This window comes from Sinohyriopsis cumingii, chromosome 12, assembly GCF_028554795.1.
Source record: "Sinohyriopsis cumingii isolate HCF-2022 chromosome 12, ASM2855479v2, whole genome shotgun sequence".
NCBI classification, from domain to species: Eukaryota; Metazoa; Mollusca; class Bivalvia; order Unionida; family Unionidae; genus Sinohyriopsis; species Sinohyriopsis cumingii.
In genome coordinates, this window is record NC_142972.1 from 16112166 (window position 1) to 16125065 (window position 12900).

The 12900-nt window shown below is 35.3% G+C and overlaps 1 protein-coding gene across 1 annotated transcript in view; it reads left to right on the plus strand.

Moving 5' to 3' along the window:
- LOC149786031 (E3 ubiquitin-protein ligase rnf213-alpha-like) overlaps positions 1 to 12900 on the plus strand; it is a 451244-nt gene that overhangs the window by 166724 nt on the left and 271620 nt on the right. Inside the window, exons 34-37 of the mRNA XM_089978103.1 lie at positions 724 to 870; positions 2576 to 2684; positions 4221 to 4386; positions 10730 to 10898. Coding sequence (XP_089834229.1) covers positions 724 to 870; positions 2576 to 2684; positions 4221 to 4386; positions 10730 to 10898 — 591 coding nt within the window. The remainder of the gene's footprint in view (positions 1 to 723; positions 871 to 2575; positions 2685 to 4220; positions 4387 to 10729; positions 10899 to 12900) is intronic.

Here is a 12900-nt window from a genome sequence, read left to right on the forward strand (position 1 = left end):
GATAGGCTACTTGGTGTTCTGGTAGATAATAACCTATCATGGACTGAACATATCAAACATACCAGTAAAAAAGTCAATTCAAGTTTATGGCTTCTCAGTAGGATAAGACATTTTCTCCCTGAAAGGCACAGGAAACTATTTTATAACAGTTACATACAACCCTATTTGGACTACTGTAGTACAGTATGGGGTAATTCAAATGATAAAAACATAGCAAAGCTGGCACATCTTCAAAAAAGAGCATTTGGGCTAATATCAATCCAGAAAGAAAGCAAGGAAAGTTTAGCTGGTAGGTTAAAAATATTACCTATTAAAGACCGAGTCTGTTTGAGAAAAGCCAAATTAATGTACAGGATATCTCAGAATAGTGCTCCTGAATATTTACAATCACTATTCCAGTATAGGCTACCTGGTAATACTCCCCACCTGCGATCCATGTCTACCAAACAGTATAAAATTCCCAAACCAAATAAGGAGTTATTTAAAAAAAGTTTCCAATACTCTGGAACTCTGCTCTGGAATAGTATTCCAGCTGAGATTAGAAATGCCCACTCTATTTCCTTCTTCCAAACCCAATATATTCAGTGGCTTCAGAGATGCAGCTTAAATAAATAAATTCCTTTGTATGAGGGCCTCAAGGTAGATTAGTTTTTAGCTAATTGTGTTACCCTCTTTAAATAAGGTCATTATTATTATTATTATTATTTTATTATTACATTTCAGGTCCAGGAAGGAGTTGACTATTTCCTGTTCAATCTTCTGATCCTGGGATGCTTGACAGACAAATCTGGATATGTATGGAGACGCTCACCAAGAGATCTGTACCTTGTAGAGACAATCCCAGTAGTTGAATCAGATCAGGCAAGAGAGGTAGATTTCTCATCAAAATTATAATAAGTTTAACAAGCATTCTTCAAACACATAGTGCCTTGTTTTTGCTGCAGAATAGGCCCTTATCTGTGACAAACTTTGCTGTAGAAGTTTAATTGAAAGTAGCTGATACCAACATTACTATCCTTGTGTCTTGTTTACTTTCACAGGCAAGTCACTAATAGTACAACTAGTGCTACTACTACCAGTGTTTAAAAATTATGTTGGCCAGATGGGTCTAAAATAAATACAAATTCATGGGAGCTGTAGGCACCATCTAAAGAGTAATAAAATAAGTGAAAATACAGAGTACAAAATGTGTTGCACTGATAATGCTGTCTGAAAAGGTCAATCTTAATCATTATTTGTATCATTGCCATCATCATTGCATCATCTGTAAATGCATCATCAAAATCTGAATCCATCTTTAAATTAAGCCTGCCATTGCCCTTGAAATGTTAATGGGGTTCCCACACTAGAGGAAAATCATGAAAAAGTAGGGAGACATGAAAACTTTTTTCCCAACTGTGAAAACTCCTTGAATTTTGCAAATGTTGATGAAAGTCAGGAAAACCCCAGAAATTGTATGCCACCACTTGATGACCAAAACAGTTATGTAATTGAGTCATAACTGAACTGATCCTAAGTTTAATTTATTGAGTTTTGACCAGAATATTCAGAGGCTACAGTATAGATCACATAGGTGCTTGCCATAAACACATTTGTATAGTCAATCCAAATACTCATTGGATCAGATTTGTTTTGTAGACTGGTTAATTCACAGTTATCTCAGTATCACTATCTTTCTTACATTGAAGGTATGAAAACCAGTCTAGCATCACAAGAAGCCAACATGGTGGCAGCAAAGCATAGCCACTTACTAGATGGTCTGCAAACATATGCTATTACATCAAGTCATACCTGCATGAAATCGATGGGAAATTTTTTTTTCTCTCAGAAATTATGAATATTATAATCATTATGTCTTTAATCTCAGCTGACAGATGAGATGAAGCTTCAGTATTGATGAAATTTGACTTGGTACTGCCATTTGTACTTTGAGGATAGCTTGCATTTGATACAAGAAAGACACCTTCATTTAAGGTCCATGGTCTAGGTCACATGGACTGAAAAAATGAGAAACAATTTCAACAACACTAAATAAGTTCATTATGCTTTGATTAAAATCTGCAGATGGTTTGCATTGGAGGCAAGGAAGAAATCTGTTGATTTTGGGTAGATTGGGTTAGAAGGACTCCAAGAAGGAAGACAGCAGTTATTCAGTAGTGTTACAGATACAGAAAAATGAAATTGATTAAACAGTTGCTGCCTTTTTGTGGATTTCATCAAAGCTGGAAAAATGAAGCAAATATAAGGACATTATAGCTTTTATCCATGGCATAATGAATACATTTCAAGTATTGTCTGCCCACTGCTTGTGGATGGGTATCTTGTTTGGGTTTTATCCATTCATCCTGAGAAACATGTTTGCACAAAACCTTGGAATGTAGACAAATAAAATTTGGGAGGCATATTTTATATGTGCATGAACTGTGCATTAAGATTTTGTGGTAAACAAAATAGTTTGTAGCACACACAGATTCTTCACTGATTACTCTAGGCTTTAGCAACTGAATTTGTCATTAAATTGTACCGTAAACCATCACTGTATGAAAAAGAAATTTTATTCTGCTTACATTAACAGGGAGGCAATGCATGTTATGTCCATCATGTATTTAACTTTCTGCCGTTCCTGACCTGCCGATCCCCCCAAGAAAGTTTGAATATACTGACCAACAGACCAAAGCCAAGAGGTGAGGACTTTTGTATATTAGCTGGTTATCAGATAAAGTAAACATGTCAAATGCAGAAATTACAACCATACTCAGATCTTTGAACAACATTGAAACCCCTCCAAAAACAATTTATAATCTTTTAAAATTTGCTTTCCACGCAGAAATCTCAGGAAGGTCTTAAATTTTACAGCCCTTTAATATTCCAAATCTTACAAAAAACATGATTTGCAGATGCAATCAGGAAAGAGTATTCTCTTCTGTTGGATGCCTTGCTACATTGGTATCAATTAATGAAGGGGCAGACTAAGCAGTGAAATTACTCCGCAGTATGTATAGATGGAAGATTCCATAAAATGACCACAAATATTATATAAATTGGCATGTTAAGTTAACATTTTGTTTCATGTTATCATTTAGAGGAGTCATTGCTACTAAATACCTATCTTTTCTTCGTGTTGTTTCCTCATCACGATTATCTTTGTTTGAGGCCCTATAATTTGTGCCCATTACTGTTATGTATATCAGTATTGTGTGTTTAACTTTTATCCATGATTGTAGAATGGAAGGGTCTTTTGTAAACAGCATATTACATAGCCAACTTTTGTTCTTAATTATACATTATACTTTAAGATAATGATCATTTGTAAACAACATGTTTACATGGACATGCATTCACTACCTTTGTTTTTCCCTTGGAAATTCTATTGTCTGCCTGAATTTTGACATGTTTATTTTAAACATAATTTTGTTTACTGATATTTGAATTCAAAGTCTACCCATGGCAATTCTAGAAGTGAACTTGTTACAAGTTTGATGGAAAGATGACTCATATCCTGGTCATCTTACTGTGTCTTAGGATTTATATTAGGTTCTCAAGTAAACAAAATTAGTCATTCCTGTATTAATATCAGTTTTTGATGAATCACTTTTAGTTATGCTCAGGTATAATTGGACAGGAATTATTTATTTAAATTATTGATTGGAATTGCAAAGTACTCAGTGACATTTTGGACTAAAACATTACTTTGGGATTATTGTGAATTCTTTCAAAGACATTGTTGAATTTATCATTTTGAGACATCAATAATATTGATACATCAGCACATTCAGGATTGGAATTCATTCAGAACGCCACTAGAATTCATTTGGAACACTTTATCTTTGTGGACTTGTGATAGAACTTTTAGGATTATTTGGGATTTAATTCACAATACTGTAAGTTCCTTTTAAACTTTCACTTTGGATCCTAGGGAAATAAAATGTTTGTTGAATTTTACAAAACATGTTGGTTTTATTTTTCTGTTACTTATTTTAAGACTAAATAGTCATAACAATCACCTAGAGCTTTTGTACACTATTGAGATCTTACCAATTACTTTATATATTGATATGTATTACTATACTGGATGATATTTGAGCAGCAAATTTTGACTCCTGATCTGTTTACTAGATATGCCGATGCATTAAGAATGATTGAGAATGCATGCAGATATATGGTTGAACACACTTCATATTAGACAGCAAAATGTTCACGTTCTTTATTTCTTATTGCAGATTTCAAACAGGAAGATCCACAGTTTGACTTAAAGGAGTTTAATAGTTCCATCTTTCAGATGCCATACCAATATTTAAGTCGACTTGACCAAGGATTTAGAATTGATGATGTAGATCCCAATGTAGCCACGGGGACACCAGCAGACTGCTTAAAGGTTCTTCTGAGGTAAATTGAGGAAAATTTTAATAATGCAGAATGTATGTAGTAAGTATTTTAATAGTAGTAATAAATTACCTGTCACTGTTGTCTTGCTTAATTATTCTAATCTGCAGGTCCCCTTTTCCAAATTCATACTTCCAACCTTCCATAAGATGGAAAGTTCCAGAACACCTAGAGTGGAATGAACAAAGACCCAATCTAACTCCAGTGTCATAAGCCCATGTACATTGTGCCTCTTTTCCTCAGATGCTATTTGCATTAGACATGCACTTCACTCTTGGAAGATTGATTGTTATATGAGCTTTCTTGACCATTTAATGGACCTTTATGTGACAGGCTTTTCTCAGCTCTTTCCATTTCCCTTTCCCAGGGTTTGGGTGAGGAATCACTTCTCTGTTGTATTCCAAGATTTATTTTAGTACTTGTTTCAGCAGTACTCTATTATACTCTTGCCTAGGATAAGTATTACTACCCATTTGTAGTTCTGGAATCTTATGTGAAAATCTACTGTTAAGAAGTACTTGCTATAGGCAGTATGATTATAATTGTTGCATTAAATAATTTTTATAGCATTGCTTTGTATGTATTTTTGAACAGGTATTTGCTGTAAATTGTTACAGTGAATAATTGTAAAGCTCTGGATAATATGCATACTGTATTTCATAATATTTTCCCCAGGTCTCCCTCCCAAAAGGAACGAAACAGCAGAGAGAGGAACAAATCTAAGCATTGAATAAGGTGTAAGCAAGATTTTCTACTTTCTCCCCCAAGACTTCTCTCCAGATGTCTTCAAATTTAGAGAACAAGAATATCTTCTCTAGTTCAGAGAGACTATCTGGGGCAGCATTATACTCATCCTTGCTTTTGCTCTTTCATTCCATGATGATGTTGGGCTTTCCCAAAGGTTTTCTAGGGGCCAGGAATTTGCCAGGCAACAAAGAAGGTGGCCTGTCCCCTTTATATTCTGCAATCAATCTTTGTTCTCAGCAATGAGTTCACTCACCTGCTGTGGACCCTTAGACCACATTCCTTGGACACTTGTGCATCTTAGATGGGGATTTTGGCAGATACTTGGGACATACCTCGCAACCAGATTCATGGAGGTGCTGGAGCTTAAGGCATACACTCTTATAACTACACCTTTGACTGCCAGTCTTTATGGCAGCCCCCATCAACAGTGTCCTCATGGAGTCCTTTCTGCAATACCTGTGATATTGTTGATATGCATTGACCAGTTTGGGGCTCATTCCAAAACTAGAGAAACTGTATTTAATCCATTTTTAGGATTTTCTTTGCATGGGGATGAACTTCCTCGCCTGTGTAATGTGAGTTCTCATTTTCCTGAACAGGATAGACAAATCATGTGTCTTTTATTGGCACTCTAAGCCAGGTTCTTGTCAGCTCACCTATACCATCCACTCCTGTTGACCTTGAAATCTGCATTGATTTGGTTACCCTATTAAGACTTAACATGCACCCACTCCAGTTTCTTCTGCTGGCTAACTGGGGTTGCACAAGGGTGTGATTTTCATTATCACTGAAGTTGGGACTGGTTAATGATGAGAATCCCAGACCCCATCAATACATCAGATTCACATTGGGGAACACACTTGGAACCACCAGGTACTTCCTCAGAGCTTGTGGTCCTTGAAAACTCTACCACATGAACAACTTGGAGATGTGGGCAGTTTTTCAAGGCCTGCATAGATGTATCAACCAAGTTTGGGACCATTGTGTCATGTTTTGCACACAAAAAATATGTTCATCATAGCGTACCTCAGGAGACAAGGAGGTACACATGCCCTTTCTCTTTGTATGGAAGTTTGGAACCTGGTTTGGTCGGCAGCCTCTTAGGAGTTCATGTTCAAAATCTGCTATATTCCCAGCAGGAGATATCTTGGCAGACAGTCTGCCTTGGAAAGGCCATTTAGTCCTTATTCAGAGTATCATTTCCAGTTTTTGTTGTGATCACTGGTAGACTTGTTTTGATAAGAATGAACAAGCTTCCCTTTTATGTTTCCCCAGTCCTGGATCAGAAAGCCTGGGTAGTGGACATCTCCAGTTTAGGATTGGATTGTCTCTTTGTTTATGCTGTACAGCCCTTAAAAATGATTCTGTAAGTTCTCCTCAAAGTCAGGACCTCCACTTCTCTGCTCATTCTGGCGGCCCTTCTTTGGCCCCCTTGGTCAGGGTTTCCTTGCCCATTTGATAGATGAGCCCAAGAGATTACCACTGAGTCGGAACCCGCTTCAAAGCAGCCCACAGATTCTCCACTTTAATGCAGGCACATATCAATTGATCAGTCCAGTATCTCACTCACTGATGCCAAGATTTTACGAATCTCTTGTGTGTTACGTGGTTTTTGTCAAAATACCCTTATGAACAAATGTGTGAAAGTTCCATTGAGAACCTCGCCTTTAAAACTGTCTTCCTGCTTTCCTTAGCATCTGCAGGTAGATGGATCGAGATAGAGATGGAGCGAGCTTAATGACTTACCTGTAGAGAAAGGTTGTTTATGGTTCAGTCGTATTCATGCATGTTTGTAAGCACAGGTGGGTGACTTGATTAGATTTTAATGCCACTGTAATATTTTTTCTATGCTATGAATTGTTTTGATGTAGAAATATTTGGTCTTAAGTGAATTTACATCTATTTCTTGCTCATTTCATTTAAGAATTAGGCCTTTTGTCTTGTGTCAAACTTATCCTAAGCTTTCTTTGTTGTACTTAAATTGACTGAACTGTTTTGATGTAAGGAGATGAAAACGAAACTGAAATTTTTTTCTATATCACACTCCTAATAAAATTTCATTTTATTTGCCTTTCCAGATTTTTTCTTAACTTTTTCAAGTACTAGTGAGTCATGTATAATGCTTTCAGAAAGAAAGCAAATTCCATTTAGTTTTTTTTTATCAAATTTGGTAAACGTGGTTATGACATATATATCTCAGATAATTGTGATTATGAGCTGGAGCCATGTATATTAATAATTTGATCATGAATATCTGATAGGTTGAGCTCTAAACAGCTAATTTTCTTATTAAATTTTGGTCAGACATTTTAATCTTTCATCATCAGGATGTTGGATGAGTTTGAGTATAACTGCGGATCTTAGGTTGGTATGAGGTAATCTTGTATCTAACTGACTGGAAACCAAATTGTACTTGCAGTTTGCTAAAGTATAGTAAATATATCATTTGCCATAATAAATGTAATCTGCACATGTTATTTAGGTGATCTTGCATCTGGTTAGCTGAGCTTGTTACCATTCTAGAATTGTTTTTCTCTTCCTGATGTTAATACAACTTTTAAATAGGGTTAAAGATATAACATCAAGATTTTGGACGACTGATTAGTTGTTTCACACTTTTAACACCTTTTTGTTTACAAAACCCTTGTTAGAATGGCCAAACAAAAACATTCAAGGTAGAGAAAGGAAATATGGTATCTATGTTCTTATTCATATGTAGGTAGTCTTTCTAATTTTTTTTTACTTTCTCTGACTTCCATATGCAAATCACTCTACTACCTATTGTGTGACCCTGCTATAGCATGTTCCACTATAACATGAATTCAGATATAACACGGTTGTGGTGTGGCTCACGAAATTTCATATACATGTATTTTTCTCATACATGAAAAAAATTGTTTCTTAAAAGTATGAAAAGACAGAAAAAGTTTATTTTCATTTTGGGGAAGAGATCACATATGAATAATATAAGACAATCATGGCATGGCTTCTGAAATTGTATATGTATTTTTCTAGTACACGAAAAAATAGTTTTTTCTTCTTAAAAGTATGCAAAATAACATGTAAAGTTTATTCGGGGATTGCGCAGGGCTTCGCCAATGTTGCCGATTGTGATTTTTTCCTTATTGGCTGCAAAGTATACCATCATACAATATTGGCAATATTGTTGGCTGTTTAAACTTTTATATACAACCATGGCCCCTTGAAAGTAAGCCGCAAACTTGATATGAAATGCACTGAAAATTATCTATTATTACATAAACAAATTCTTTGTCCATATTGACAAACCATCTTAACAGTGCATTGTTATATCATAATCCACTTATGTTGACATCTAGCATGAGTACTATATGTCGTGAGATATCTGCTTTTTTTGTTGTTGACATTTCTGGTAGCGGAGAACAACTGGAGGCATTATCTCATAATCTATCATTTGTTGGATTTTCTGCCTCTTGCTAGTAATTAATATATTTATTTTGACTGACATTTGTATATGGATGATAAGTAAAAGTCCTCTTCTTTTCACTCAGAATTAAATCAATCAGAACACTCACATTTTCTTTAGTAATCCCTGTCATCAGACCAGAACACCTGCGTCTCTATCATCTGTTGACCCTTTTTTAAATTTCTGACACATGCGTGGAAGGCAGCATCACTCCGCTGCCGCAAATGTACCCCCCCCCCCGATTTTTTCTTGTTGTCTATTCAACAGGAGGGAGGAACAGTAACTACAATCAACCAAATGACAGCCACAATTCCTTTTTTAAAAATGTACCCAGATAAAATAGTTTGCTGAAATTTCAAAGAAAAGATATTACCTTTGAAGCATGTACTGAGCAAATGGAAAAAAATCAGTCTCAATTATGCAATAAAATTATTTGATGTTGCCACCACAATATGAAATGTGCATTTGTTTGGTTCTCCAAAGCTGTCCTTTAGTGGTGACTTCAATAATGCATGCACCCTTCATCTAAGAAAGCTGACTATAATCTTCAATAAAATCAAAGAACCTATCTTCAAAGGAAGTCAGTACCAAACTTAAATAAAAGTAATGGAATCTGATGGATTGTTTCATTTTCCAATGTGACAGGAACACATTTACTGTACCATGAAAGTTTCCTTTTTGCAGGAAAAAGTTATGCTTATGAATGCTATCAATGGCGGCTTAAAACACAAACTAACTTTTACTGACTTGGGATGTACTGAAAAGTAAATGTGCTTTATCATTCATTACATGATTGTGCTATTTTTTCCACTGAATTCAGACCCATGTGACCTGTGACAAAATTATTGAATATTTTAAATGTGTGTGCATATTTTCAATGGAATTACTTGTATTATGGATTCAATGTATGTGATGAGATTCGCGGGTGAGTACACAGTGTTGATACTCTATTGATGCTATACATTAGATATGTAACTGTAAACAGTATACACATATATGTACCAATGCATGGTTCTCTGAATAAAGTAAATAGTATATGCCTTCTCTGTTTTCACTACAGCTGTATTTCTCATTTAATATGTATCGATTTAAGATGGTAACTGTGCCAATGAAGCAGGTACTGTTGCGCCTGCATTTATTACCTTAGCCCTCCAACACACAATTTTTTTTGGAGTACATGCATCATTTTCTTCAGCTAACTAACCTGGTTGTCTATAACATGGTCAGGTTATTTGGCTTCCAGCTACCGTGTTATAGCGGGGTTACTGTATATTCAAAAAAAGCTGGTTGAATAGATGGCCATCAGATTTTCAAATCACTTTAATTACCCTAGCTGGAGTTTCTCTGACCCTGCCAGCTGTTTTTATCAATATGCTGGCTGAAAAGGCCAGAGACCAGAGGGTAATCAGATCTGAATATTTTTATTTCTCAGAGAATCACCATATTCTGTCCACAGTATCACTTTACGTAAATAATTTCTAGTCATTAACTAATATGCAGAGAGGACCAAAATAATTTTTGCTTTTCAATGCATCCTTCATTAAGATTCAAAGTATACTTTCTTTTGAATGTTGAGGACATTACATTTTAATTGGTTCTATTTACTGTCACTGTTGTATTGACTCTACACGTGAGTGTTTAAAAAGGGGGTTATAACTTGGTACTAAAATAGATAATTTTGTTTGGTTTGAACTGTGCATCAGCCATAACTGGACCTTTGTGGTGATTCATCTTCAATGGCAGGATATGTAGATGAACAAAAAGAAAAACAAATATTTGAACTGCAGTTCATGTTCTTTATTTGTAAACGAGGTTACAGTGTAATCTAATTTACATGAGTCCACTTACAGCTGGCATTGAACTTGACAGGGCATAAGGACAAAATACAAGTTTTATTTTCTAGACAATATATTGGAGAGAACTGATTATTTTCTTTTGTCTTCAGATTATCTGGACAGTAAGAAAAGTGATTATTTTTTAATGTCCTTCACATTACGATTATACTTATTATGCCTATATTTTACTCTTAACAGCTGTCTTTATTTCCTTTTATTGTTTTCTCACTCACCTAATCTCTTTTTCTTCCCATTATCTGTCTGTGTGTCTTGTTTTTCTGTCATTCCCTTTCATAAATAATTTTTTTGGCCTTACCAGGCACTGTGGAGTCCCCGATCCTTCCTGGGCAGAGCTTCGTCACTTTGTTTGGTTCTTCAACACCCAGCTGAGAGACTTTAGGGAGTCTAGCTTTTGTAGTGCCACTGTGGCAGAAGATCTTCCAGGTTTCTCCAAATTTGTGTTGCGGTTCCTGATCCAGATGTCACGGGTATGATCTTTTTTACAGGCCAAGAGTTTACTCACATTTGATCTATTGAAGTATTTGCTAATCACTTTTATATTCTTTTTATTTTCACCTGCTATATTTGCACAGTACACCTCTCCCTTGATAACTCGCGCACAACGGGGTCCACAAACATAGATTGCACTATAAGCGAGGCGCGAGTTACCAAGGGACCTCTAAAAGTTTTTTTAAAAAAATCGCTTTGACATTGAGAAAATCGTAGGGGGGAGGGGGGCAGCATTAGGGAACTTGGCTGTTTAATGACTGAAACCTCATTTTACAATCACGTCAATAATAATTTTTAATAATCTGCTTTCTGTAATGAAGTTGTTCGTTATTCTGTTTAAATAACATATTTTTTCCCTCAAAATATCCAACATATGAAAGATCATTCCAACTGGTTTGAACAACCATCATGTGTACACGAAAAATCTGTGTATTACGTCACTGCTTTTTGTTTTCTTTATGAGTCTGGTTCCCGTATTGGTATTTAATAGTATCTTGCCAGATCGGTAGTCCACAATTTGGGAACTAGACTAACTGTTGATACACAACCAAACAAGATTCCTTTTTTTCAAAAACATGTGACATTTATTTCATGACACGTCTACGTCGAAACTCCTTTTTTTATTGTTCAGTTAGTACAATGTTAATGTTGTGATTTCATTGGAAGTAATAATGAAACTTCTTTTCATCCCAGAGGATATCTCTAAATGCCAGTTCAAGAATTCTCTATAACTCGCTTGCCCACAATGGTCCATATCTGTGAAATCAAGCTCTTTATTTTACAAAGTATTCTTTTTCGCTTTGCTGCCTTGTTATCTTTTATCACAGTTATGAAAGAGTCGGTTAATTTAAGGCAGTTTCTGTTACATACACAATAACGTTTATTACAGTGTTCGACTGATCAAATGAGTTCACCTGACATACGACCGAGGCCAATAGTCCGATTTTTGTGCGTTTTAACTTTTCTTTTATTCCACCTCCTTTTCTTTTTATTCAAAAGACATAATTAGTGTGATATTATAAAGGAGGCCAGCTTTTAATTCATTGCAACAATACAACAAATACTTCAGCAAGTCAGTTATCAAAACACGGTTGGCACTTAATTAGGTTCTCAGAGAAATGCTTGCGGACATAACTGTTATGGTAGATTGACGCATTTTACGTTTAATTACAAGAGGACACATTGCACTTATGACGATTACACTTAAAAGGAACTAAAAGATGGAACTAGAACACAAATTTCAATTGATAAAAAAATTATTTAATTTGTATTTGTTTATTAAAGTAATGTACTGCTCGGCGTAAGTGACATTTTCATTGATCGAAATTTTCTTACATATCGTTAATTGCGGTGTACTAGGAATGTCATTTGGAAAGAAAATATAAAAAAGTGTACGAGTTATTTTTGAATTTTATATTTCATAGTGTTGATTAAAATTTCCAGGTCCTATCTACCGTTTTCAGTGATAAAACGAGCGATACATCAAAGCTTCCATTACCAATTTTGATCACGATTTTCTTCAAGTTCAACAAATAGGGATACATTCTTTGGGTATTTTTGGGTTTAAAAAATGGCACTGATACCGTGTTATAAGTGGGTTCGCGAGTTATCAGGGCACGAGTTATTGCGGGAGTGGTGTACATGGAGGAAATGAGTGTTGATCCAAATATTTATGGAACATTAACAGAGTTCATATGGTCTTTGAAGGTCTTTGACAGTTTGGGAAAAATAAGGTAGCATTTTCAAGGCCTTGAACATTTGGGAAAATCAAGCAGATTACCCTGAGGTCTTTAAAAGTCTTTTGAAAATTGAAATAAACCCAAACATTTTAATTTCTTTCCATAATCATTAATAAAATTGTCCAAGGTTGTTAGATTTGGATGCAGTTGAGTTGTCCTGTTTCTTTCTTTTGATGACCCATTCAGTTTCATTTCATCATTAAACAATGTTGTAGTATTTTGCATTCGTTGTTTTCTCATA